Source organism: Peromyscus leucopus, chromosome 14 (genome assembly GCF_004664715.2).
Source record: "Peromyscus leucopus breed LL Stock chromosome 14, UCI_PerLeu_2.1, whole genome shotgun sequence".
In the NCBI taxonomy this organism is placed as follows: Eukaryota; Metazoa; Chordata; class Mammalia; order Rodentia; family Cricetidae; genus Peromyscus; species Peromyscus leucopus.
Window position 1 is genome coordinate 35824291 of NC_051075.1, and position 26591 is coordinate 35850881.

Sequence of the window (26591 nt, forward strand, 5' to 3'; positions counted from 1 at the left end):
ATTGAAAACAGACTTAATGATTCCAGGGTGAAAGTGGTCATCAATATCATAGCATTTTTCTTGAATCAAAAAAGCAGTAAGTTTAGCAAAAATCTAAATGCCTATTGTCCTCTAAATTTCAGTAACTATATCGGGTGCCCTCTTACACTTCCTCCTGCATGGTCTCAGCTTCTGCGGTCAGGAAATGACAGACATTGAGTCCTGAGAAACAAACCCATAAGAGTGATTTTTCATTTTTCAAGGGATATGACATAGTGTTTGTATCATCTAGCACAACAAGCATTGAGCTGTTTTCTAATTGCATTCCTTTGTGCCTAGTCTTATCATATGGGCCTGTTCCTCTCATGAGCTTCCAAAAGGGAATACCCTGATATCTTACTATTTTTTCCATGATACAATATCATTCTGATTCCTTCCAAGTATACACCTGTATATGGAAGAGGGGGATCAAGCCAGTCTAACTTTATAACAGAATCTGCTCCCCATGGGACAAACCAGATCTTGTCATTCATCCAGTAAGCCATGAGTGATGGGCACTATTCTATACTTATTTATTGAACTCTTGCCTTTAATGGTCTCAGGTTCTGGATCTGGGTCCACTGTTTCCCTCAATTTTGTGTTTTCATCTCTGGAACTAGGTATGCCCAACTGCAAATCTTTAACTTTTCTATACTTGGTGTCATCAAGGTGGGGGCGGGGTGCAATGGGGAGTCCTGTGTGTAGAGTGGGCAGAGTTATCATGCTCTGTAGTTCCATGGTAGCAGGGATTTTTTTCCCAAAAAATTACTTGGTTTAAAGAGACTGCCATTGTATATGTTCTTGTCCCTCACCAAAGCTCAGGAAAAGTTCCCAAAGGAAAAGGTATGTGGAAACTCCCATAACACATAGTGAAATATCATTGAAAATGAAGGTTTAAAAGGTGGTGGAGAGTTGTGATCCACAGTGTAGAAGTGCTGGAAGTTTGTCAAGTCGCAGTGGTCATCATGCAGTCCACACCTATCTGTGAATTTTAAAATACCTAGGATTTGGAATCATCTAAAGTCCAAGCATAGATACTGCTATAATTTTTAAGATTTTTTTATAACTATGTGACTGTGTTGGCATGTGTTTGATCTGGGTCTGTATGAAAGACAGAAGAGGACCTTAGATCCCCTAGAACCAGTTTCCAGTGTTTGTGAGCTGCCAGAAGTGCCTGGAACAAACTCATGTCCCCTGGAAGAGCAGTAAACGCTCTTATCAGTTAAGCCACTTCTCTATCCCTGAAATGACTAGTATTTATATGATTTCATGAGCTCTGAAATGTAATCCCCTTTAAAAGTTTACTCCAATCTCAACTCTTTTTAAAGATTTCTATCTTCAATAGTCACCTAGTGCTGGAGCAATAGTAAGAGCTCAAAAAAAATCAATTTTAATAAAATATATTGCATTTCCTTTGAAGAAAAAAATCTACATTTTTCCTCCTCTAGCCTCTGCTTCATTCTCGGTGTCTCAATCTACTTACTTAGAAATACTCTATGCTTCTTATCCTTTGAATCTATCACTGTAACAAATATTAGTCACACAAGACAGGGCTTCTGGTGCCATGAAATATCAAAGAAAGCACATTATAGGAAATTAGAGGGACTGGCATGTTTGTAAAGAGAAAAAGGTTTTAAAAGACAGATATCCAGAGTGATATAGCTAGTTAAGTGTTTTTGCAATGGAAAGTGTTGACCTCTCTATTTTCCTACATTGGACTTCTTAAGGCAGAGGAAAGCTACCTGTCTCCAAACATACCCTCTCCACACACAAGTGAGAAATCACTGAGCTCTGCTACAGCCTTTGGTTTTTATGCAGCTCATTTTATGGGAGCACCTGTTCATGTAGATAAATGATGCCAAATTTGGATGCCAGCCCAAAAGACAGTGACTTCAGCATGGGAGCCAAGCGGGAGTTGGACCCACACACAGTTGACAAGTCCATCCAGCCTCTGTAATCAGGCCCTGAGAGTCTACATTTGCAGCAGCTGGTTAGACCTCTCACATGTCTGCCCACTCTGCTTACTGAGGAAGAAATGGGCATTTATAAAAACAACCCTGAGTTAGCATCCATGAATTATAATGACTTCTCTAGTCTATATTCCTTGCTTGGCAATTAAGGCGACTGTTTGAATGAACAAGGTCCTATGTAAATAAATTGAAGTGTGGCAGTTATCACAAGTATACACATCCAAAAGGCATTTTTGCTGTCTTCCATTGTTGCCAATTTTATAATGAAAGGAATAATTCTGAGTCAAAAACAGCCAACTCAGAGAAAGCTGGTCAAAACCAGATCAGGTGTTTCCTGTTATAATGTAAAAAAAAAAAATGGAGCACATTTCCATCAGTCCAAAGTAAAAGGAATCTATCTTAGTGTCAACCTGGGAGAGTAAATAGTATCTATAGAAACAATCTTTTTTTTTAAATTAGCTTCATTTCCATATATAAAATAGTGTTCAAAAATGATTGTGTATATTGACTCAAGCAAAGTAACAATTAGTATTTTAAAAGAGAGGAGCTGAAAATATGTGTATCTAATTCTAGTACCCTTGTTCTGAAATACTATTACTTCATTCAATTCCCCAAATAAGTGAATTAAATAACCTGTTGATTCTTGACTACCATCATAACAAAAGAGCAGACAAATTGGGCTTAGACTTAGAAAAAAAAATGTCCTATTCATTTAAGGGATCAGAAATCCAAAATCGGCCTCAGCATGCTGAGCTCAAAATGCCACCAGGCTGATCTCCATCTGGAAACTCCAGAGGGGACTGTGTTTTCTTGCCACCTCTTTCAATACCCCAAACCAGAAAGGATGTGTCAAATGTTTCTCACACTGCATCTGTCTTCAGTATTCGGGGATTTGTGTGAGTCCCTGAGTCCCATATGCATAATAAAGTATGCCCTCTTTACATCAAGCCAACTGATCAGCATCCTCACCTCTACCTTAACTTATCCTTAGTATGACAATTTTGGGGATTAGCAATTGATACTCCTAAGCATCAATTTGCTGGTTGAGGAAAACAGGGGTGTTTTCCTTCATTAGAGCATGAAAGAATTGAGGCTTCAATAGGCCAAGATGTTTGCCCAACTGTCCATAAGTGTAAATAGTAAGAATGTCTCTGTTTATGCTGATCATGTTCTGTGTGGTCCAGCTCCTTGGCAGGGAAGTAATAGGCTATTTAAGTAGAAATATTTAAGGTAATTTTAATCAGAGATTTATATAAGACATGAAGCATCTATAGAGAAGTTCTAAACAAAACCTAAGACTCCTAACAGGCTTGACTCCTTAAAATGGTAGAGATAGAGAAGTCAAACCTGTCCTAGAGGCAAGGAGAAAAACAATGGACCCATCTAAATGGGACAGCAAAAGCAAAGATCTAAAATTGAAAACAGCCAGCCTGGGGCAACCCTGCAGAGAAGAGGATAGTGAATCATGATCCTGTCCCCACTGTCCTCCTCCCTGAACTCTTCTGAACTCCCACATTCAACAGATTTGCAGAAACCAAGCTGGCTGCTTAATGAATCCACACAGGATAACAGTAGACAGCAGAAGCAAGCAGCCAAAGAGGGGATCTGAAAAACATCCCAGGACACCTGGAATCCCCCACATTGATTTACCAGCTTATCAATTTAATGCTTTTCATTAATGGTCATTTATTTCTAGTTTTTTTTTTTCTACAAAGCTTGGTTTAGGTATTAAATTTTATAAGCAATTAGTACTGAGGAGTTCAGAACATGCACCTACCTATTTCTACAGATTGACTTTATGCTTCAGGGTCTTATACTCACTGGTAATGAATTCTAATTAAACTTCAAATGTGCATTTTGAATAAATAGAGCAAAGCAGGTAGTTGGAGTGACAATAAATTATTAAACTTTAATAGGTAAAAATAACTTGTTAATATAGATATAAAACATATTTTATTATAACGGTACTTTTTTAATCATTCATGGACATGTTTTGAGAAGACAGTCTAGAAGACACTGGGTTTATTGGCTTTTGCCATAAATCGAGAAAGAGTGTCTCTCAGTGTCCTCCTCTCCATACTATAACTCTTCTGTAGCCTTTACTTTCAGTTGGTCTGTAGATTATATTATAAATAAAAGTCAACTGTTTTTAATGCTCAATTTTTTTTTATCTTTTCCCAGGACATCACCGTTATAGTCTTCAAGATTCACAGATTCATATTTACTTGTATCTTTTTGTTATTATTCTTTAACCTGTTTCTAATTTGTTATTACATGCCAGATTGTGAGGGAGCTTTGACTTGAATTGTTAATTTCAAAAGTAAATCTTAAAACATAAAGAGACTTTCAAAAGGCAAATCCATGTTTTCAGTTCTTCTAATGGCCATCATGGATACATGGGGAAAAAAAGAGATATCAGAGTTAGAGTGAGCATAGTAAGGAAAGGAATTATAAGTGAATGAGGTAGAGTATGTCCTTTGTTTTGTGTCATGTTTATAATAGAAATAAAAAGGGAAAGAAGGATACCAATTTGAGCCTGGATATAGGTAAGAACAACTGTGTTTTTAGAGTGAATCTATAGGCAAGGTAAAGCCTCAGGAAAAAACAGAAAATTTATTCTAAAGTTCAGGAGATATTCCATTAAGGCACTGAGGATGAAATGCAAATAATTTACAATCTGGAGACATTACTTGTTGTGGAATACTCCTTTACATTGTGTGAATATATGCCACTATGATTGATATAATAAACTAGCTGACTGGCCCATAGCTGAACAGGGTAAAGTTAGTCAGGAAAGCCAAACAGAATGGTGAGAAGAAAAAGGGCAGAGTCAGGAGTCAATAGCAAAGACACAGAGAGAAAGATGGGCATGCCTCACTGAGAAAAGATACCAAGGCACATGGCAGAGTGTATGTAAGAAATATAGGTTAATTTAAATGTAAGAGTTAGCTAGTAAGAAGCCTGAGCTATTGGCTGAGCATTTATAATTAGTATTACACCTCCATGTCAGTTATTTGGGAACTGACTGGCAGGAAAGTAATTTCCCCTTATAAAAGGCACCCAAACATTTGGCAATGACATCCACATAAAACCTGAAAGAGGCAGGCTTTGCTGACTGTCCATGGGAGAACTTGCCTTGGAAGAGGTAGGAATGGGGGGGTTGGGGGAAAAGGCTCAGGGGTGGGAAGAGGGAGGGCAGGGGATTCTGTGGTTGGTATGCAAAATGAATAGAAAATCTCTTAGTAAAAATAAATAAATAAAAATAAAACCTGAAAGAGTTTAAGAAAGGATTCTAATCACACAAAAGAACGGAGTCAAGCCTTGGTAACCACATTTTCCAGTAGGCTCTGTTTGCTGGTGGCAAGCAGAGGCATGGCCCCTTTAAGAGACGACTTCTTGGCTAGATGTTAGTGGCAAAATCACAGGACTTTTTTCAGAGGCCCTGCTGCTGAACACTTAAATGGGGTTTATGAGCAGTAGGTAGCACAGTACTTGCTAGCAGCATGGACCCAGAAACTTCCCAAAGTTAGGGTGGTAAACATGGCTCCCAGAGCTGGCAGTAAATGTACCTCCTCCATAAGACTAGCCTCTCAGAGAACCAAGTGGGAGAAGCCAGCACAGACACATATGGTCTAAGTTACACAGCAATTTAAATTTTGGTCATGCAGACAGAATAAGTTACAGATGCTCAGTAAAGGATAGATTCAAACAGAAAACCTCTAAATGATTACAGTGTATTTAGAATATACATGGGCTTTGGAGAGAAAAGTAAAGGTATAGCGAGTATATGTGTATGTGTGTGTGTGTGTGTGTGTGTGTGTGTGTGTGTGTGTGTGTAGTTTTACAAGAATAAAGTAAAGTCCTTTCAAAGGGAGTAAAGTAATAAAAAATACACCTCATAAATATGGAAAATACACAGTGAGTCTGGATACTGTGTGTTGTTGTTTTATCTTTGAATTTGGAGGCTGCTAAGAGACATTGTATTATGAAAACTGCTAGATTCAACCAACCGATATATTTTTTAAAATATCTTGACCTTGACTTCAAAATTTAAGGCAAATGATGTGTTACTTTAAAGAACTACCAGATATGTGATGTGTATTTTACCTGTTCAAACATAACCAAAAAAAAATCATCTTTGGCTGCCTTATGTTCAAAGCACAGTCTACACTTGTATTAAAGTAGATATGTATGTTACCTCTAAAAGTTTATGTATTTTCAGAAGAAAAGGACCAGACACCAAAGAAAACAGATGGTCCAGATGAACCAGCATCCAATACAGCTTCAAGGATGCTGGCTGAGATGGTCCAGCCTCACAGGCTACTCCAGCTGGGACTTCATGATTATCCTAACTTTCTCAAGGTTCCCACCCAAAGACAACAGTGCCCACAAACAACAGGAAGCAGTCTAGATGTTGACATCCACATTCCCAAAAGATTGGTTATGGATGTTTGTCATCATTTAAGGGCGGTTGGTTACAAATTGTTATTTGTCATAGTCAGGAAAAAAAAAAAAAGCTAAACACAGGAGTTAAATTCAAAGATCTCTTTCTAAAGGAGAAAACGGAGATGGGATATAGGAATGATAAGATAAAAGGGTAAATTATTGAATCTACTTTAATGAAGCAGGAATCCTAATTGGTCTTAACAAAAACCGAGAGCCAGATATAAGGTTAAAGCTGAAAAATCAGAGAGACAAAGGAATAAACCGCAGCCACCACTCACTTCACTGACTCCTCAGCAGAAAAAGACTGAGCTCCTCTCTCCTACTGGCTTATATTCCTTTCTCTGCCCAGCCATATTACTTCTTGTCTCAACCTCCCTAGTGCTGGGATTAAAGACATGAGATCCAAAATGCTGGGATCAAAGGCTCTGTTTCTCTTCTAGACAGCATCAATCTTGCATAGACCAGGGTGGCCTTGACCTTACAGAAATCCATCTGCCTCTGCCTCCCGAGTGCTGGTATTAAAGGTGTGTGCCACCACTCCCTGACCACTATGGCTAACTAGGGGTTGGCTTTGCCTTCTGATCTTCAGGCAAGCTTTATCTGTTAGATAATAAACAAATTGTCACCACATTTTAATGCTGTGGGATGTTCTGTATGTCCTGTGGGGGCCCGTTCTTGGGTTCCTCATGGCTTTGCCCAGCAGGTCCACATAGAAGATGATTAAGACCACAAGCTTGAGTGCAGGTGTCTGAGATGGTCTGCACTTGGCTGTGCTGGGGGATGGTCTGTATGTCAAGTTGCTCTGATTGATCAATAAATAAAACCTGATTGGCCATGGCTAGGCAAGTAGTATAGGCAGGACTAACAGGAGAAATAAAAGAACAGGAAGGCAGAAGGAGTTACTGCCAGCTGCCCGCCAGGACAAGCAGCATGTGAAAATGCCAGTAAGCCACGACCGGCATGGCAGGGACTAATTTAAGCTATAAGAACTGTTAGCAAGAAGCCTGACATGGCCATACAGTTTGAAGCAATATAAGTCTCTGTGTTTACTTGGTTGGGTCTGAGTGGCTGTGGGACTGGCAGGTAACAAAGATTTGTCCTGACTGTGGGCAAGACAGGAAAACTCTAGCTACACTCTAATCCAAAAAACAACTATTAATCTCAGGATATTTTGCATTGGTATGGATTTTGATTTATTGATGCAAATTTAAAGATAATTTTGTTGTACTCTATGCATGTTTCTGTTCTTGTTAAGGGTACTATGTTTATGTAGCTCATTTAAAAATGTAATAAATAATTGAGAAATACAGATTAATAGTCATCTATAATAGTCAAACTTAAAGTCAGGTATGTTTTCAAGGTCACAAACAGATATATTTAGATAGATAGATGGTCTTCGAATACTCCAAAGACCTACAGAATATGGCATGTAATATGTATAATAACCTAAGGCTTTCATGACAATAAGACATATCTGCTCCTGGAAGAACCAGTCTACTCCAGAAAAGATGATGGTCATTGAAGAAATTCCATATTGGAGTTTGCTTTCTTTGTAGCAAAAGCTAAGCATGTGGGCAAAGAAACTGCCCTTGCCTCAATTGATGACAGGGCACTGGACCAGCAGGATGCAAAAGAAAGTGAATGGACCAGCAGGATGCAAAAGAAAGTGAATGACAAACATTGCCAAGACAAGGTAGGACAGTCTTTTAAAGTTCCCTGCTTCTCAAAAATGTCTGTCAGTTATACCAGGCCTGTAGGCCGAAGTTGGATGCTCCAACATTACAAAGGAACTTTGGATGACTGTCCAGGAAGCCAGATGTCTCTGTCATTTTGGAAGTGGCTTCCACTGCATTTCCTGCATACCCAGGTACCATTTTACCCTCTGGGGTTGTAGTCAGAAGGTTTCTCCAGTCCTGCCCGGCCCTGCAGTTGGGACAAATCTCTCCTTCCTGCATCCTGCAGCTGCTTGATCCCAAGTAAACACACAGAGGCTTATATTATTTACAAACTGTATGACCTATGGGTGGGTCAGGCCTCTTGCTAGCTAGCTCTTATATCTTAAATTAACCCATTTCTATTAAGCTATGCATTGCCACATGGTGTCACGGCTTACCAGTACTTTTACATCTTGCTTCCCCTGGCATCAGCTCCCAGCTTTGCCCAGATGAGGTCTTTGATGAAGTTGATGACTAGGTAGTCATAGTTAAAGTTTTCCTTAGTTATCATAAAAGATAAATTAGGTATAAAACTTTAGAGTCACAAAGATAAAATAGATAATTCAATATTTTCTCTAATTTTGCCAAATACAAATGGACTAGAAATTGTAACTGTAATTCTTACTTGATAACTCTTTTTATTATATATAATTTTACTATGTTAAAGTTAAAACATTCCTTTTTAATTAGACAAAAAGGGGGAAATGTGGAATATTCCTTTACACTGTATAAATATATGTCATTATTACTAGTTTAATAAATAAGCTGACTAGCCAATGGTTGAATAGGATAAAATTAGGTGGGAAAGCCAAACTGTGAATGATGAGATGAAGAAGGGTGGAATCAGAGGAGTCACCAGGAAACAGAAGAAGCAAGACATGCTGGAGGACAGTTAAAGCCACCAGCCACATCACAATACATAGATTAACAGAAATTTGTTAATTTAAGTTATAAGAGCTAGTTAGTAATAATTCTAAGCTATAGGCTGAGAATTTATAATTTATATTAAATCTCTTGTGGTCATATAGGAGTGACTGCCAGGGCACAAAAAACTGCAAATATAAGTTGTAGTTACCTTTTGGTATTATAATTGAAAATGAGATAAAAGAATAGCCATCCATTCTTATTTCAAAGCTAGCACCAATATAAAATACACAGGTGGAAAGACTACCATGGAGCATCCGCCATGCTATAACCATGGAATCAGTCACTCTAAGCTCTTGCTAAAGGTGTAATCTGAACAAAGACTGATCCTGTCTGCTGATCTTATGTCTTTATTGACTGATCTATTATCAAAACTCAACCTGAAACTTACCACTTTCTGAAGACAAATTCTTTCATTTAGCTATGGATTTACAGTAATTTTTCCCCAAATATTTGTATTTAAGAAGAAAACCTGTTTTCTAGCTGAAGTGAGACTGAATTTTCCCTTACAAAGCTGAGTTTTGAAGTTGAAGTGTCTTGTCACTATTAACCAAGATGAATTTGGAAATCAACTGAATGTGGGATTCACCATCTCCCAACTTATGTCCAGCCCTTGAAAACTTACAGACCCTACTCAGGTTAGTCAAAGTAAGGAATCCTGAGATACCCAGAGGGTTTTATGGGGCATGGAGTGTGGTTTCTTATGCTCTTCATTCCAAGGTACAGTGTCTTGTAATGAGATGTGAAAGATGCCATATGCCATATCTTCTCAAATCAGGAAGGAAATGCTGCTTCTGAAGCAACAATTTGACTCTAATCGCTGGCTAGTATCATGGTGCAGCTCAAATTTGGAGTTTTGCAATGCACATGTATAATTAATTTGTTTCATAGTGGGAAACTGGATATTTTAAAAGAACAAAGGAGAATAAGCTTGAAAGCTAATTCATCAGAGGAGAAGATACTAGTGACTAGACACTTCTCTTGTGTGTATCTTCTCGCTCTCTCACTTCACTTAAGCACTAGAAGTAAAATCAAGAGTCTGGAAGGAGGACACCAATGCCAGCGAAAGAAGAACTGTAGAGTTAGAAAAGGAAAGCAAAGTTAATATTGGCCTTTGAGCAATGTATGAACAGATTCCAACAGATCTCTGCAATGTTAGAAAATTCAAGTTAAAATTCAATGTTAGAAAATTCAAGTTAAAATTCAAGTTAAAATGTCTCTAACACAGACAAAACAGAGCAACTGTTGGGGGAAAAGGTAGATAACCAAAAGATGGGCCAAAGGAATCAAGAGTTGGGAGGTAAATCTGACCCAAAAAGCATGTTAGAAATGTTGATCAAAAACTGTCTGTACTAGTTCTATCAATGAGCATAGGCTAGCATCTGAATCTTACTCCATGGCGATTATAATTTATATTTTATTAATATACAAGCTATGGATATAAAGGGCAGAAACTTCACTTTAAGTTATTTTCAGATATGTATGTATTATTTTCATATCTTGAACATTTTTGATAATTACTGTAAGATTGGCCCCAGTTGGAGTCACCTAGGACAGGAAGATGGATGAACCATGTGAGACGCAGCCCCTTGGGGGAAATGGGAACTAAACATTCTGCATATCTCAGGAGTCTGCTGACCCCTTATCTCAGCTGAACAGCTTGACTACTTCCTCCTGTGATCCTAATGCCCAGAAATACCCTCGTGATATTTTGCTTACAGCTGTCCCCTTTGCTTGTGACTGTTCCTTTTTCCTTAATGCTCTGCTCCACTTTCCTGCCCAACTTAAATCACCCTATAAAAACCCACTCAGCCCGGCAGTTTATGCCTTGAATGAAATTTTACCTCAGCGGGGCTCTGGTGGTCTCATTCGAGAGAGAGAGAGAGAGAGAGAGAGAGAGAGAGAGAGAGAGAGAGAGAGAGAGAAAGAGAGAGAGAGAGAGAGCCAAGACTGAGGTAAAGTGAGTCGACTGTATAACAGTACATTATTCTCATGGTGATCTGAATAGACTAATATAGGCTCCTCCCCTTTGGCAATCAGACGCTGATGGAAAAGGGGGAGGAAAGATTGTGGGAGTCAAAGGGAATAGAGGACACCAGGAGAACATGGCCCACCAAATCAAGTAAGCAGGACTCACATTGGCTCACGGAGACTGAAACTCCAAGCACTAGACCTGTATAAGTCAGAACCAAATTCTCTACATATATGTTATGGCAGTTAGCTTGGGGTTTCGGGACCCCAAAAGTGAGTGCAGGTGTATCCCAGAGACTCTTCCTCCTATTGAGTGGCCTTGTCCAGCCTCGGTATGAGGGCATTCACCTTGCCTTATTGTGTCTTGTTTTGTCCTGCTTGGCCGTCATCTCTTGGAGGCCAGCTCTTCTTGGGAGAGGAAAGAGAGTGAGAGTAGACCTAGGTGAGAGGGAAGATGAGGGAGCTGGGAGGAGTGACGGGTGCAGAAACTGTGGTCAGGGTGTATTATATGAGAGAAGAATCGATTTCCAACAAAAATTTAAAAATAAAAATAAATGAAATTTTAAAAAATTGACCAATAGTAACACTATTAAGGTTCTTTGGACTAGACTTGTAACGTTTGGCAATGTTACAGACAAAAGTTGGTCTTTGGAAGTGGGTGCACCATGAGTTTGTCCTTGTAATGTCTTTGCAAAACATCGCCAATACCTTTTCTCCTCATTAAAAGTGCACTGCAGGTTTGCAACTGATGATTTTAAGTTCATTTGCTTTCTATATGACCTATTTTCAATGAAATAGAACACATAAAATTTTTACACTATTAAAGAATATTTTCCCAACTGCCATTTCAAGATCGGTTCCTTCTAGAGTAGAGACTTTTCAGAAGTGTCCCAAAAGTTGTGGGAATTTGGAGTCTTTAACTCAACAGAATTCAGTTGTTTTACAGTTGATGACCATAGTAACTGCGTGGGCTCTGATCCATTCTATAACATCTGCAATGGAAATCCATGTTTACTTGTCTCTAATATGACTTGACTCCTCTCAAGTCAAAGACCCTATCCTCTACTTGGCCAACATCAGCTTTCTTGTTTAGTTTCCTCTCTGTATCTCTGATCTACAACTTTTTACAACCTCAGACGTGAAAAGGATGTAGTTCTATGCATGGTTCCCCTGGCTTAATAGAAAAATAATTGGCAAATGATAAATATTTGAATTCATGCAGATTTATAACAAAAGTATTTCCAATATTTAGATGAGTCATAGCTGAGAGTGACATAGACAAGCTAAGCTTTCTTTTTCTACCATTAAATTAAACACACACACATACACACACACACACACACATACACACACACACTCACAGTAGGAAATAAGTTTGGTTTCTGGTTGGGGTTGTAGCTTGATGGTAGAGTGCCCTGCAAAGTCATAGGTTTGTTCTCTATTACTCAACACCCCTCAACAAAAGGAAAAGAAAATACTATGGTTTACTATAGTTTTTAAGCTAATAACATAAAGAATTCTTATGTATTTATTTTCTTCATTTGCAACACAAGAACAAGTAACTAACATCTCTAAGCCATATCATATTCCCATTGGTCATATTAAAAGAAATTAAATCAAATAAACTTACTTAACAAAATTAAAATTAGAAAAATAAAACCTTTGAAAACAGTATTACATACCACTTCTTCTGAGCTAAAACATTCTGTGCTTGAGGGAAGCTCATTAGGATTTATGAAGTTCTAAAGAAAGATTTGTTAAGACTTGGGAAGTAAAAACTCAAGTCTCAGGAAATCCCTGAAGTAGGTAAACAAGGTCCCTCCCTTCCCAAGGTTATGTGGGTAGTAAAGACAGCTGGGGAGTGAAGACTACAACCTGGAGAGCTGCCTGGATGACTTGTTGAGAGTGTTAGGGTCCCGGCTTTCATAACGTATTACCCAAGGTGGAGTGGGCTCTTGATACTGCAGCTGCCCTTATGCTCTCCTCCCTTCTGTAAGGAACTCCTTTCTCATACTCCTGTGAGTAACCCCAGTAAACTCATTGGTGATGTCATTACTTCGGTCTGATGTCAGATTTCTACAGATTTTGTGTATGTTTCTCCAGGAACAGCCTCACATAACAAAAAAATAAGAGCTGAACAATGTAGAAGAATATGTAGAGAGATCTAACATTTAAGGAGGAGGATAACGATCCTCTTTTATATGTCGAAAGACAGATTCTTTGTTGTTAATGACAGTTGTAAAAACAGGAGCAGCAATGTTTTTCCCCCGGTCATGGTTTCTCAGAAACTGTCCTGGTAGTAGTACTGTGACCCTCCCCTTGCATGGTAATCACCTCAGTGACACTCACACACCAGAAATCACATTGGAGTTTTTGGAGAGTTTTCTGTTGATTGATGGCATTGACCTTGTTACCTGCTCAGAAAACCAGAAGTCTTAGTAGGAATTTCGAATTGTCTCTAGGAAGTAGTATTTGTCTACTCAAAGCATTTTAGCATAACAAAGCCATGCTATCTAGTTTTCCTGTCCCAGGATTAATGAGTGGTATCCTAAAAATGTAAATAAACTTAAAAGTAAAGAAACTCCTTGCTTTAGGGTCAGCATTTGAATAAAATCTTCAAAAACATGAGCACACACACTAACAAATAGCTTTTTTTTTACTTTATTAAAATACTGAGTTTATTTCACATGTATATTTGTCTCCCTACCATTTCCACATCTGACCACCACTATTACTATTTCCTATCATAACATTCCATACATACTTAAAACCAAGTAAAGGGTGGAGTTCCATCCTTGAAAACTAAACAGGCATTTTAGACAACACATTCTTGGCAATGGAACCTGGACAACATTTATCAAACACAGTAGGGAAAGTTCTCACTTTGCATTATAAAAAGGACAGCCAGATATATCAACTGTTACAGAAATTAAGTAAGACAGAATTATTTCAAACTGTTTAAACCATTTTCTTAAAGAGACTTCCTCCACTGCCAGAGATCTTGAATAGCCTCCTGGTCAGTCATCCGGAAGCAATTCTTCACATAATTAATGAACTTGGCTTCCACTTTGGGAAGAGAACCACCTTTTTCTATACTTGCTTACATTTTTGCCTTAATGTCTTCTACAGAACTAGGTCCTTTTGGTGTTTTAGGAGTCTTTTCCTGTTTTTTGAAAGACTCTTGACCCTTTGATCTTGGTGTTGATAGTTTTAAGTCTTTTCCATTTTGGTTTGATTTTTGTGCATTTTTGGCTGGGGTATCTCGTACAGATTTCTTCACTGGAACTTTTTCTTCAGCTTCCTCATCATCAAAATCATCATCATCATCTTCATCATCCTCATCTTCATCGTCATCCTCATCATCCTCGTCAAGTTTTACTTTTTTCTTTGGAACCTTGTTACCACCTCCAGGAGCAGATTGTTTTCCAGACATACTTAAAAGTTTTACATCCTCCTCATCTTCATCTTCTGACTCTGCATCTTCCTCTACAGCTACTAGGTGCTGTCCACTGATGTGCACAGGCCCTGAACCACATTTCAAACTTAAGACCACAGGTGGTGTAATTTCAAAGCCCCCAAGAGAAACTGTTGGTTGTACAGACATTTTCAAAGTTGCCAGTGTTACTTTAATTGGACTGCATTCATAGTTCATTGCTTCTGCCTCTACGATGTGCAATTCGTCTTTTGCCCCTGCCCCTAAACTAACTGTTCTTAGTGATAACTGGTGCTCATTCTCATCATTATCCACATTAAAGTGATAACCCTTGTCAGCTTTTAGTTCACAACCGAAAAGGTAGTTCTGAGGCCTGAGAGGGCTCATGTCCATGTCCATCGAGTCTTCCATGAGGTGGAGGCGCGCACTTTGGTGTGAGAGAAGTTGGACGGAGGGAACTGCCCACTGCTCTGCAGAACAGACATGCAGGATGGAATCACGCCAGGGAACAAATAGCTTTTGATAACACAACAGACATTAAAATACACCTAATCCCATTACTTCTCAATTTATTGTTTCCTATGTGTCCAGTCTATATAGTAAGCAGAGTACCTGAGATTGCTATCCCATCACCCTCCACCCAACACTTGGAAAGAACTTGGAGGTCTTTTCAGATTCCTGAATTTAACTTGCCCTGTGTAATACCTGCCTGATAGGGTTGACTTTTCTCAAATCAGTTTTTCAAACAAGTTATCTAATGTAAGCTCTTACAGAAAGACTCTCTACCAGAGCCCAATTTTCAAAGATCTCGGTTCCAGATAAATCTTTCTTACATGAAGTCTCAGGATGACATGGGGAGAAGAAAAGCTTTTGAGATAAAGATGCCAGATGGGGCACACCACATTTAATAATTGACTTCTTATTCACCCAGGCTCTCAAAGTTTATGGTCAAATTAGTGTTTCACAAATTAAACAAGGCTGACATTCCATCATGAGCTAATCTCAGATGATCATAATTATGAATGGTAAATCCAAAAGCCTATGTTGTTAGTCACTCTTGTTGCAACCATTGTATTTCTTTATATATACATCTTTTGTTTACGTTATGTCAAACTAAATGGACAGAATTTTCTCTACTCTTAGAATTCAGGAAAGTTCAAGCATATGCTATAAATATATGGAAAAAATGAAAATTACTGTGGCTGTTAGATTGAGAACAGATATCTTTTATATAATGTAGAACACACAAGGAGCAGTTAGATTTGATGCTGGCCTGTAGGCAAGCATTCTTTGAGCTATGTAACAGGTGGAAATAAAAAAGAGACTGTCTGTAGGTGTATTTATGGACACTTGGTGGCCTTAGTGTCTGAAGTGCTTTCAACTTAAGGGATTAGGAATTAGAAGATTTCCTGATGGACAGACATATAAGGAGAGGGCTGTGACTAAGTAATAAAGATGGCAAACTTCCAAAATGGCTGGCTTATTCCTCATCCTCCTGACCTCATGCAAGGTGGGTTTTAAGCCTAGCAGCTTAAAACAAAGTTGTTGCTGGCTGTCTTCCCTGCCAGGAGGGATCCTTGCTGATGGAATGGCTGGACAAGTTCAAGACTTAATCAGGACATGTTAACACAGGAGTTGTGTTCCAACCAGCCACCATGTCTGTCTTCAAACTGAGCAACTCTAAATTAGAGGAAGAAGACCTTTCAAATTCCTTTAAAAAAAACCTCAGCTCTCAAGGTTTCAGCTTCCTAAGTCCCCACTCTGCTTTATAGACGGTCTTTCTGCATGTTTGCTCTGTGTGTGTGTGTGTGTGTGTGTGTGTGTGTGTGTGTGTGTGTGTTTCTTCACCTCTCGAAAAAGTCTCTCTTTACTGGAGGATTATGCCTGCCCCTGGTAACAACCTCCTAATTCCTGCAACCAGCTCATGTTGGTTAATGTTTGCTGCATGCCACAGATTTACAGAATTTTCTGATCAATTAACAGGAGCAAGAGGTAGGCTTTCAAAAATGGGAAGCAGGAGGGTTTTTCTGTAGTGCAGCTTCTAAAGGCAATATGAATAGTTTCCCTGACTTAAACTGCTAGGCTGCATGAGCCAATCTAATTATGTGGCAACAGAAAGATGGCTCAGCAGTTGAGTGCTTGCTGCACCAACAAGAGGAGCAGAGTTCTGACCCAAGTGTCGAAATTACGAGTCTGGCATTCTGTGCATGGTTATAACCCGAGTTCCAAAAACACAGAGACAAGAGGAGCACAAGAGCTTAATGAATTCTAGCCTAGCACAGAAAATATTGAGTTCCAGTTTGGGGGGGGGGGAACTATGCCTCCAAGCAATAGGTAGAGAGTGATAATGGATACCTGAAGACCACTTCTGACCTCCATCAGGGGCACACAAGATATACACCTGCCTATATATGTGTCCATATACGCACACTGATACATACATACACATAAGTAAATTGGTATATTTTAAGGAAATTGTTATTATATGCAAGGGAGGAGGTAATAAGAAATCCTGTCTAGAGTTTGGAAATTTCACTGTGATGTTTTCATGACAGAGGAGGAGAAAGAAGAAGGATCAGAAAGTAATGAATTAATGCCATAGCAACATCAGCATTTACAGCAGATTTTAGTTTTCCAATTTTCTTCCTGTACATCTACTCTAGTCAGGCTTCTGTGCATAAAGAAATCCACATATAGCTGTCAGTTCTCCCCAGACTGAAGGGCCCGGTGTTTAATCTCAGTTGTGCGCTGATGGAGCATAATTTGGAAATTCAGAGAGATGTATGAAATGCATCTAAATTTAGAATCTGACACAATGGTGGTTGCTAGGAGCTCAAGAAGAAATCAAGGAACAAAGGGAGTGGCTTTTGAAGTGGTTGAACTCATTTACAGCAGCAGAAAGACTGTGCCTTGTGATGTGGCCTCTGGGCTGCCGTAGACTCTTAGGATGAATGGCTAAATGACTAGAGGGGCAGCTCAGCAAAAATGTCATAAAAGCTAGAATTCCAGGAGAGGCAGAGAGGTGACTTTCATGACAATGAGCTGGGACTCGAGTATAAAAAGCCTATTAACAATACCTGAATCTCGTGTCTAATTTCTTGCCTATGGGGTAAAAAATTGTCTCCTAGATTCACACAGTGATAAATGTAATGTGTTTTCCTTGATCTTGTCCTTTTTAAAATGCTGAAAGTGCAATTTCTCTCGCCACTCTCCTTTTTCCTCTAACTGTGCTCTTTCTATAATGGTGCCAAATTCATCCGTTTCCTGCAACTTGTTTTTGGTGTCTCTGCACAAAACTTGAGAAGGGCTAGGGGGTGAGAGGAGGAACTGGGAAATAATACCACGCTTGCCTTAAGTAGGGATCAGGATGATTGTGTGGACGTATTTAGTTGCTTAAGCCCTTCCTTGGCACCCTCGCTAATTCAGTCATCACAGTAGGCAGATCCGGGTGGAATCCCAAGGAATGTTCCAGTGATAACCAACAGCTGAGCCATCACACTTTGTCTGGAGTATATAATGCTCAAAAAGTTCTTCAGAAGACAGAAATATCATATCATATTGTCAGACATGAAACTGGGAAGGTGGCTTAGCAGCTCTGGAATAGGGGAGGAACTGGGAGTTTGGGTTTACCCTAGATAACAATCCTCTATTTCACTAGGATCAACACAAAACATACTCTCCATTGTCTTTTCATTGGGGTTCTAAAAAATGCCTCTATTTAAAATAATCTGAATAAACCCTAGAGAATGTTCCTTCCTTCCTTAAAAATAAGCTTAAAGTATATTTTAAGCCCACATGGGTTTCCAGCTAGGAAATCTTCTGAGCAAAATAATCTACTAGTTATCATCAGTCTGCTGTCCACGCTGCTTTTCCTCTTCTTCCCTATATTGTATCTGCAAGCAGCAAATCAGTAAGTGAGTCCTCTCTGAGTTTACACCCTGTGAACATGTGCTATGTCACTGAGTATCAGACAAAGAATCTGAGAAATCAGCCAGAGCTGGTGACACAGGCCTTCATCCCAGCTTCCTGGAAAACTGAGGCAGGAAAATTTCAAGGTCTACGTTGAAAATTTCAAAGCCTGTCTAGGTTACAGAGTAAGTTTAAGGTCAGCCTGAGTAACTTAGGGAGACCTTGCCTCAAAATTAAACGTTAACTAGGACTGGGGATAAATAACTCAGTGTTAAATTGCTTGTCTAGCACATAGGATGCACTAAATTCAACATCCAGTAGTATAGACACACTGTGTGAGTGCATGTACACACACACACACACACACACACACACACACACACACACACAACGTCAGCAAGAAAAGTTCCTTTTCAAAGTCAGCTGAGGAACTTGGCTTTGGATCAAGGCACTGTCAGTACTTTTAGCTCTGTGGCAGCTTCTAGACTATGTAACCTAAACTTTCTTGATATTGAGAATGAAAACAAAAACAAAAGCAAAGCAAAGCAAACACTGACACCCAAAAATCTTCTCACGAAACCTTGGGACCAAGGCTGCACACCACCCACTAGGAAAAAAAAAAAATCCCCAGAGCGATGTGTCTGTTCCGGGACAGGATAGCATCTAGGAAAGGCATTGAGGTTGCGTGAAGAACTCAAGAGTCTCTGAACTGTGCAGAGAGAGCTGAAAACCCTGGTTTACTCAAGCTGCATTTAAGGACTGAAATAGCTTCTCCCATGGCTTCCATCATAACACTCACACCTGTTTCGTTGGGTTGGTGATTTCTCCCCACTCCCCTGTTACTCTGTCTCCCTCTCAGTATTCTTTCACCTGCATTTGAACAGTCAATCCCCACCAAGCACCTGTCTTGGTTCATCGCCTGAGCCGTTTCCAGCTGAAAGCATCCATTTTTACAGTGTTAATCTTGAATTCCAGCCGAACTTCTGAGATCCAGCAATGGCAAGTGAAAGTCTTCTCCACAGATACACTTTTATCTGCAAATATTTCTCAAGCTGACGTGTTCCCCTCCCTTCACCACTGGAGTAGCTTAGCATGCTATGATCTCTCACTCAGCACTACTCCATAGACTCCCAAAGATTCTTTCACCAAGTATTTTGTTGTTGTTGTTGTTGTTATAACACTTCCTGATTGAAATAATCTGGAGGAGAATCAGTGGGTAGAAAACTATGTAAGAGAACAGTGACTTCAGGAGGGCTTATAGTCTGTGAAGGAGACATACATTAAACAAGCAAAGGAAGAGGAAAAATAGAGTTTCTGCTAAGAATTATGAGTACTATAAATATGTTGCTGTGGTGGAGAAGAATGTTAGAGTATAAATTTTGTGTTCAAAGATTTCAAAGGAGGTAGTTTTTTTGTGTGTTGTGAGTAGAAGGCTAAGAAAGAAATTGGGAAATTGGAAAAGGAGTGTTCCAGACTAGAGGGCAGAAAGGTTTAATCCTAAAACACTAGAGGGCCCATGCCGTAGTCTGTCAGAAGGCCAGCAAGGTTGAAGCACAATAAAATGTCAAGAGTGTCATGGCATGAGGGCACTAGTTGGCATTTGCAAAGTTCTTTTCTTGATGGAATTGTGTGAACTGTTTAAGTGGATTGTCACATTTCTCACTTATATTCTCTTGCCATTTTTATTCCTGCTTGGTGAATTAGAGGGCCAAGTCACAACGAAATCATGTCATTTGTCCATATAGTTATTGTGGTAGGCTGAGAGTTTAGTCCAGACAAGTTGATTCTTGGCCTGTATTACATTGCCATCTCTTTGCATTTACTTTAAGACAGCTTTGGAAGACACTTTATAAACATCATAAGAGGTTTGTATGGTGATATTTTATTTGTACTGAAACGTGATTTTATTTGTATGTTAATAAATAAAGTTGCCTGGGGGTCAGAGCTAATAACAAGTCATAACAGAAGCCAGGTGGTGTTGGTTCACACCTTTAATCCAGATCACATGACAGACAGATCTCTGTGTGTTCAAGGACACCACCAGCATGGAGACACACGCCTTTAATCTCAATACCAACCATAGGAGACCTGGAGGTCTGTATAGACGGGCAGTGACGAGGAGGTCATGTGTTTGGGTTTACAACCAATGAGAAGGCAGAACAGAAAGTCTATAAAAAGACAGACACACAGGAAGTAGCGCTCTTGCTAAGAGGAAGGACAGCAGCAGCAGCAAAGCATAAGCTCAGCTCTCAGCTACTGCTCTGACCTCTTGGGCTTTTAACTCTGCAATTGGCTCTGTGTTTCTTATTTAATAAGACTGTTCATCTACAGGTTTGGATTTTATTTTTGTTGAAAATGTAAAGTCACTGATGGCTCTTAAGAGGGGACACAATGCTCGCTTCCCATGACTCTCTAAAGTTTTCACTGGCTTATTTTTATTTTCACTTTTCTATCTTATTACACCAATCTGTAGGGTTTGTGCTAGTCAACCACATGTATTATCACCATCATATTTCAAAAATTCTAAAACATAAGCCCAGACAAGCCATGGCCTGCTGAGACCTCTTCAGTAGCTCTCTGCAGCCTTCATGGGAAGGTCCAACCTCATCTGCCTGGGACACACAGCACTCCAAAGATGTGTCCTTGCCTTCCCTGTCTTGTTCAAGCCAGGTTTACTTCCTCTGACCCAACCCCACCAAATGTGCCCTTCATCCTCTCCCTAAAACAGGGAAGAGAAGATTACAGATGTGCAGAACTTTCGCTAAAACCTGGGGTTGGGGATTTAGCTCAGTGGTAGAGCCCTTGCCTAGCAAGTACAATGCCCTGGGTTCGGTCCTCAGCTCTGAAAAAAAATTGTTTAAAAAGAGTTCATTTCCTGTTCTTTCTACTGTTGAGTACATTTTCCTGTCTTGACAGCACTTCCTTATAGCTACCATTCCAGACCCCTCCCCTTACTGCTTTACAGAGCTTATTTCATCTGCTACTTACTTAAAAGAAAGTATCAACTGCTGAGTCACTCCTAAACCCTGACCACTCACAGACTAAGAAGCCACCTTCCCCTCTCTGCTGTTCATAGATGTCCCATGACTCACCACATTCATTTCAATTTTTTATTACTTGTAATTTGACCAATAAAATAAGAGACATTTGAAGGGGTTAGTTTTATTCTTACAATGCCTGAAATGTCATAATAAAAGCTTGTACAAATGATAGAAGATAAATAATTGTCATAATTCAAAACTTAAGCCAAATAGTAATCAATGGTAAACAGGGGCTGCATGAATTATTATTTCAGGGACCGTATACTATTTCAAATGACAGTGTACAAACCTATTCTACTATTTAAGTTTCTCCAGACAAAACCAAACTATTATTATCTGAATCAATTAGTAATTTATATTTAAACCCTCTTTCATGTATATAAAGTTTGGATCATGAAGTCCATAATCTGGAAATCTGAGGAAAAATGGTGATATGTATAATGTTAGTATAGAGTTCTTTAATGCCAAGACATCTTGGAGTGACTGTGAAGATGTTGTGACATATGTGACCCCACGTGTAGAGATTAGGTGGTGGGGGACATAGGGGCAGTATACTAAGGTACAGAACCCAACTGAAGCCCAAGTTTTCTAAATCAAGATAGTGTAACTCATTTAAGGCTAACCTGGAGAGATGTTATAGAATCTTCTAAAAATATTTACTTGGAAAAAAAGGGCTCCAACGATGTACTATAAGTTAAGGCATTAATTTTTAGTTTCAACTCTGCTACAAAGCCAAGTTCAGACTTCTGAAACCACTTGAATTTTTAATGAATCCATCTTCCTACAAAGGCTTAAAATCTTGGAGCTTTTATCTGAGTCTGAAGCAAATGCTGCTTTGGTCTTGAGAATATTCATGTATTCCAGACATTTTTGTCATTCCCTAGCCCAGAAAACCCAAATATTATTACCTTTATCCTCTCAGCATAAAGTGAATTTTAGATAATTCATTTCTAGGCCAGAGTTAAGAGCTTAATATGTATTTGTGATGTGGTTTTGTGCTGTGACCGTGAAAGATTGTGGCATTCCGGTTTGTGATTAACTTTTAACTTCATGTTCTAGAGAGAGATTTCAGAAGGGAATAGCCATTGGTCAGTTTTATAGAAAAACATCCTTGAAAAATGTTTATGTATTTAAGCCATTTGATTTAAACAAAAATGGGAATATAAAGTTAACAGTGAAAACATAGTAATTAAGTCATTTTCAATGGTTATTGACCCATTCATTACAGAATTATGCATTTTGCCTGAAGATTTTTTTTAATTTTCAGTAAGATAAATATGTTTGATTTTTTAGTTTCAAGGAAGATCATCAAGCAGCAGTAAAAATGATAACGGAAGATCTTTGCCTGTCAGCCCTCGCCAACATTGCTTCAGCTTCCATCCTAAGGATGTTGGGGATGCAGACAACACCTTCCAGTCTGGACATATATGTGTCTCAGTGTCACTGGCTTTGGGGCAGGATCTCATGCATAGTTACATTACTTGGAGCAATTGTACTGAATCACACTCCACAATCAGCTACTCTACTAAAACTCCATTGAACAATCCTTTGTTCCAGAATATGCCCTGAACTGGTGTCACACTAAAAATTACCGAGATAATCGGGGAAGCACAGGAAGAGCAGCCCAGATGGAACATGGAGAAACAGAGGCGCTATAAGAATGATGCAATTCAGCAATCTGGAAAATAATCAGTGTTGATCTAAAATTGGTTTGGCCCAGAGAAGTTCTACTCCATGACTTCAACCCTGGTCAGGAGGGACTGTCCACTTATTCAGAGGCTACCTGGAAGTCCGTACCCTTACATATTCTCAGAGAAAACTACCAATCGCCCATGCTCAACACCTGCATCTTCCCTACCCTCAACTCCCTGAGGTAAACCTGTCCCAAGCTCAACCACCATTCCCACAGAGAACGTTGCTTTTCATTGTTCTAATTAAAGACAATTTGCTTTTGTTGATGTTGGAGTTGTTTGTTTTTTCCCAGTCATCACAGTCCATTCCCGATCTAACAATTAAAAAGATGCTAAAATCCAAAGAATCTATTCCAAGCAAACAAAGAAACATACTAACACAATGTTGATTTCTGACCCAACATATAAAGTTTTAGAAAATGGAAGGTTGGGTGTCAATATAGATCAAGGTAATGAGAAGATAAGTGGGGGATAATGCTAGGAAATTTGAAAGGTAACTAACTTGCCACATACTATGCCGTTAAATTTATATTTTTCTTCAGTGATTTGTGTCATCATTGCTGCCTTGAAAACAAACAGATAAAGAAAAAAATAAGTAGCATGGTCAGATACATACTTGACCTGTGTCATGCTGAGGATATTTCTGAAGTAAATTTCTGAGGGCAGAGGAGAAAACTAACACAACTGTTGTAGGTTTGTTTATTTTTTAAGAAGATCAAGGAGAGACTAATTATTGATGAATATGGAAAGAATAGATTTCTTGAAAATCAAGGATGAGGTGATAATAATTGACATAAATGCTACCTAATTAGTGATTTAAAAAGAAAAATACCTTGAATGACATATTAGTTTCTGACCTAAGCAAGAAATGAGTGGTGACTTTAAAAAGTCATCAACATAAGAACAAAAGTGGAGATTGCATGAAGACTATACTTTCAGGGATCAGATACTGTCTGTTACTAGAGAAGTTTCTGTGACTGTGCAGAGTATCTGAGACCACAAGGGTGAAAGGTAGTATACTCTCCTGAGTGTGAAGCTGGTTCTTGAGCTTGCTTTTCTTCAGCTGTTTTTTGACATTGTTGATCATTCTTCTCTTTCTTTGGGAGAGGGAGAGAGAGAGGGAAGGCAATTTGAGTGGGAAAAAAAAAAGATGGTGTTTTTTCATATGTAAATTTTATTTATTATCATTGTGAATGTGTATGTATGAAGTGTGTGCACAGGGATGATAGAATACAACTTTGTGAGCTCAGTTCTCTCCTTCTACCTTTATATGGGTTTTCAGAATCTAATTCAGAACATTAGGTTTATACCGTTTATAGTGCAAGTGTTCCTACCCACTGAACCATCTTGCTGGATCCTAAAGATCATTTTTTTTAATGGAAGACAAACACTTTCGCTGTGTACAAACTGTTTTTGGGATAACTATAGACCTACTAAGTATAAATATGCATGAATATTAAGAAGAAAAGATCTATAATCAGGATGGAAATCTGTATTGAAGACGTGTTTCTACATCAAATATAAAAGTGAGAGTTGAAATTATAAATGTAGATGATACTGTTCCACAAAATCTAGAGTGAAAAAGTACACAGATTTTAATAAAATCTAATTTTTCCTTTCATAGAGAGGAAAATGCTAAAATGCTTTTAGGATTGGGTATAAATCATCATTGATGAACTCAAAGTCATCTTGATTTTCTCCTATGCTTTTTAGTTTTGTGTTTAATGTTATGCATATGACACATTATGAGTTAATTTTTGTGATGGAATAGTGGCTGTTTTTAAATACCTTCCTTAATTTATAGACACCCAGCTGTTCTAGCTCTGTTTGTTGAAGAGTATCTTGGTCCATTGTTTCATGTTCCCTCATTTGCCAATATTTATTTCTTTTAAAAATTTTTGTTCTGCAAAATATCAAAAGAATAAAAACACAAATTAAAGATTGGGGAAATGTTTGCAAAAGAATTCACACAAACAATTGTTACCTCAAATATGCAAAGGACTCTTAAATTTTAGTAATATGAAAACATACAACTTGATTACAAATGGGCCAAACACTTCCATAGATATCTCCCCAGAAAGGAAATAAAGATGAAAAGTGAGATGATAAATACTTCTTGTGACATATCACTGGAAAAGGAAAAATAAAATAAAGAGATACTGTTATAGACTATTATACTGCACACAAACCAGAGCACTTATTTTGCAAAATTCTGAGGGAAATGTGAAGGAGCCAGAATTTCCATTCATTGCTGGTAGAAATGTATGTTGGAAGATAGTTCAAACTTTCTTATAAAATTAAACATGTTCTTTTACAATCACCAGATCCAATTCTTTCTATTTATCCAAAGTGACTGAAAGCTGAGATTTGAACACAAATGTTTATAGCAGGTTTATTTACAATTGTCAAAATTTTAAACAACTATGTCTGTTAGTCCGCAAATGGATTGACTACAGTAAATACAGTCAATGGTTTATTATTCAACACTAGAAAGAAATTATCTAAAGCCAGAAAAGACATGTAGGAAATTTAAATTTATATTAACTAGAAGTCAGTACAAAATGACCATACAGAGATGGGATTGGTCTAAAACTCCTGTAACCCCAGCAGTCAGTGAGCTGGGGGAAAAGTGACATTCTAAAGAAGGTAAAAGTTGAAATATTTAAAAAGTATTGGTTGTTACACGAGGAAGGATAAGTCAGAGCACACATATGTTTAGGGTAGTGAAATTATCCTATGTGTCACTGTGATACATCAATGGCACCAATGGTGAGCTCTGATGTGAACTCTAAAGTCTAAAAGATTCATCAGTAGTGACACTTTCATCATTCTGATGAAGGATATTTATAATAAGAAGTTATTAGTAATGATAGAAGCTAACCCAGGTAGTTGGAGGGATATGTAAGAAACCTCTAACTTTCACTCAGTTGCTATGGTAGCCTAAAATTTCATTAAATGATGAAGACTATAAAGGAAGAAACAAGAAGAGATGAAAATGAAGAAATGGACATTAAAAGCCAGAGAGACAGATCAGATGGTAAACTGTTATAAGCAGGAAGACATGAGCCCAATACCCAGAACCCACATTAAACACACACACACACACACACACACACACACACACACACACACACACACACACACACATAGAGGTATTTTGAGAACTCCAATATCTGGAAATCAAGAAAAAGAACAACACATGACTGACAAGATGTTCAAGTAGGGACCAAAAAAGAACATGTTCACAAAGGATTCAAGTAATGAGATCATTTGAAATTCTTAAGTGTTCCGGGGTTAAATAACTCAAGCAGTTCAAAGCATACATTTATTGTAAGTATATCGTCAGCTACTACCATAATACTACCTTTGCAAAGAATGTGACCTTATTTATCAATAATCATGAACTTAAAAGTAGGTAAATAAAAAATGAGACATTAAATGTTATATGACAGAATAATAAACAAAAATCAAAT

At 38.4% G+C, this 26591-nt stretch overlaps 1 protein-coding gene and 1 non-coding gene across 2 annotated transcripts; one reads left to right on the plus strand and one right to left on the minus strand.

Moving 5' to 3' along the window:
• Nucleotides 1-13871: 13871 nt before the first annotated feature.
• LOC114684708 (nucleophosmin-like) lies at nt 13872-14928 on the minus strand. The gene has a single exon (XM_037210576.1). It carries the CDS (start codon nt 14886-14888, stop codon nt 14145-14147), a length of 744 nt encoding a protein of 247 aa, XP_037066471.1. The 5' UTR covers nt 14889-14928; the 3' UTR covers nt 13872-14144.
• A 9113-nt stretch (nt 14929-24041) lies between these two features.
• On the plus strand, nt 24042-24257 carry LOC114684814. Its single transcript, XR_003733409.1, has one exon. It is a non-coding gene; the product is annotated as a small nucleolar RNA U3 (small nucleolar RNA).
• Nucleotides 24258-26591: the final 2334 nt, after the last annotated feature.

Bases quoted from the DNA above. Each gene is read 5' to 3' on its own strand.
- LOC114684708 (XM_037210576.1), bottom strand. From the start codon at position 14,888: ATGGAAGACTCGATGGACATGGACATGAGCCCTCTCAGGCCTCAGAAC.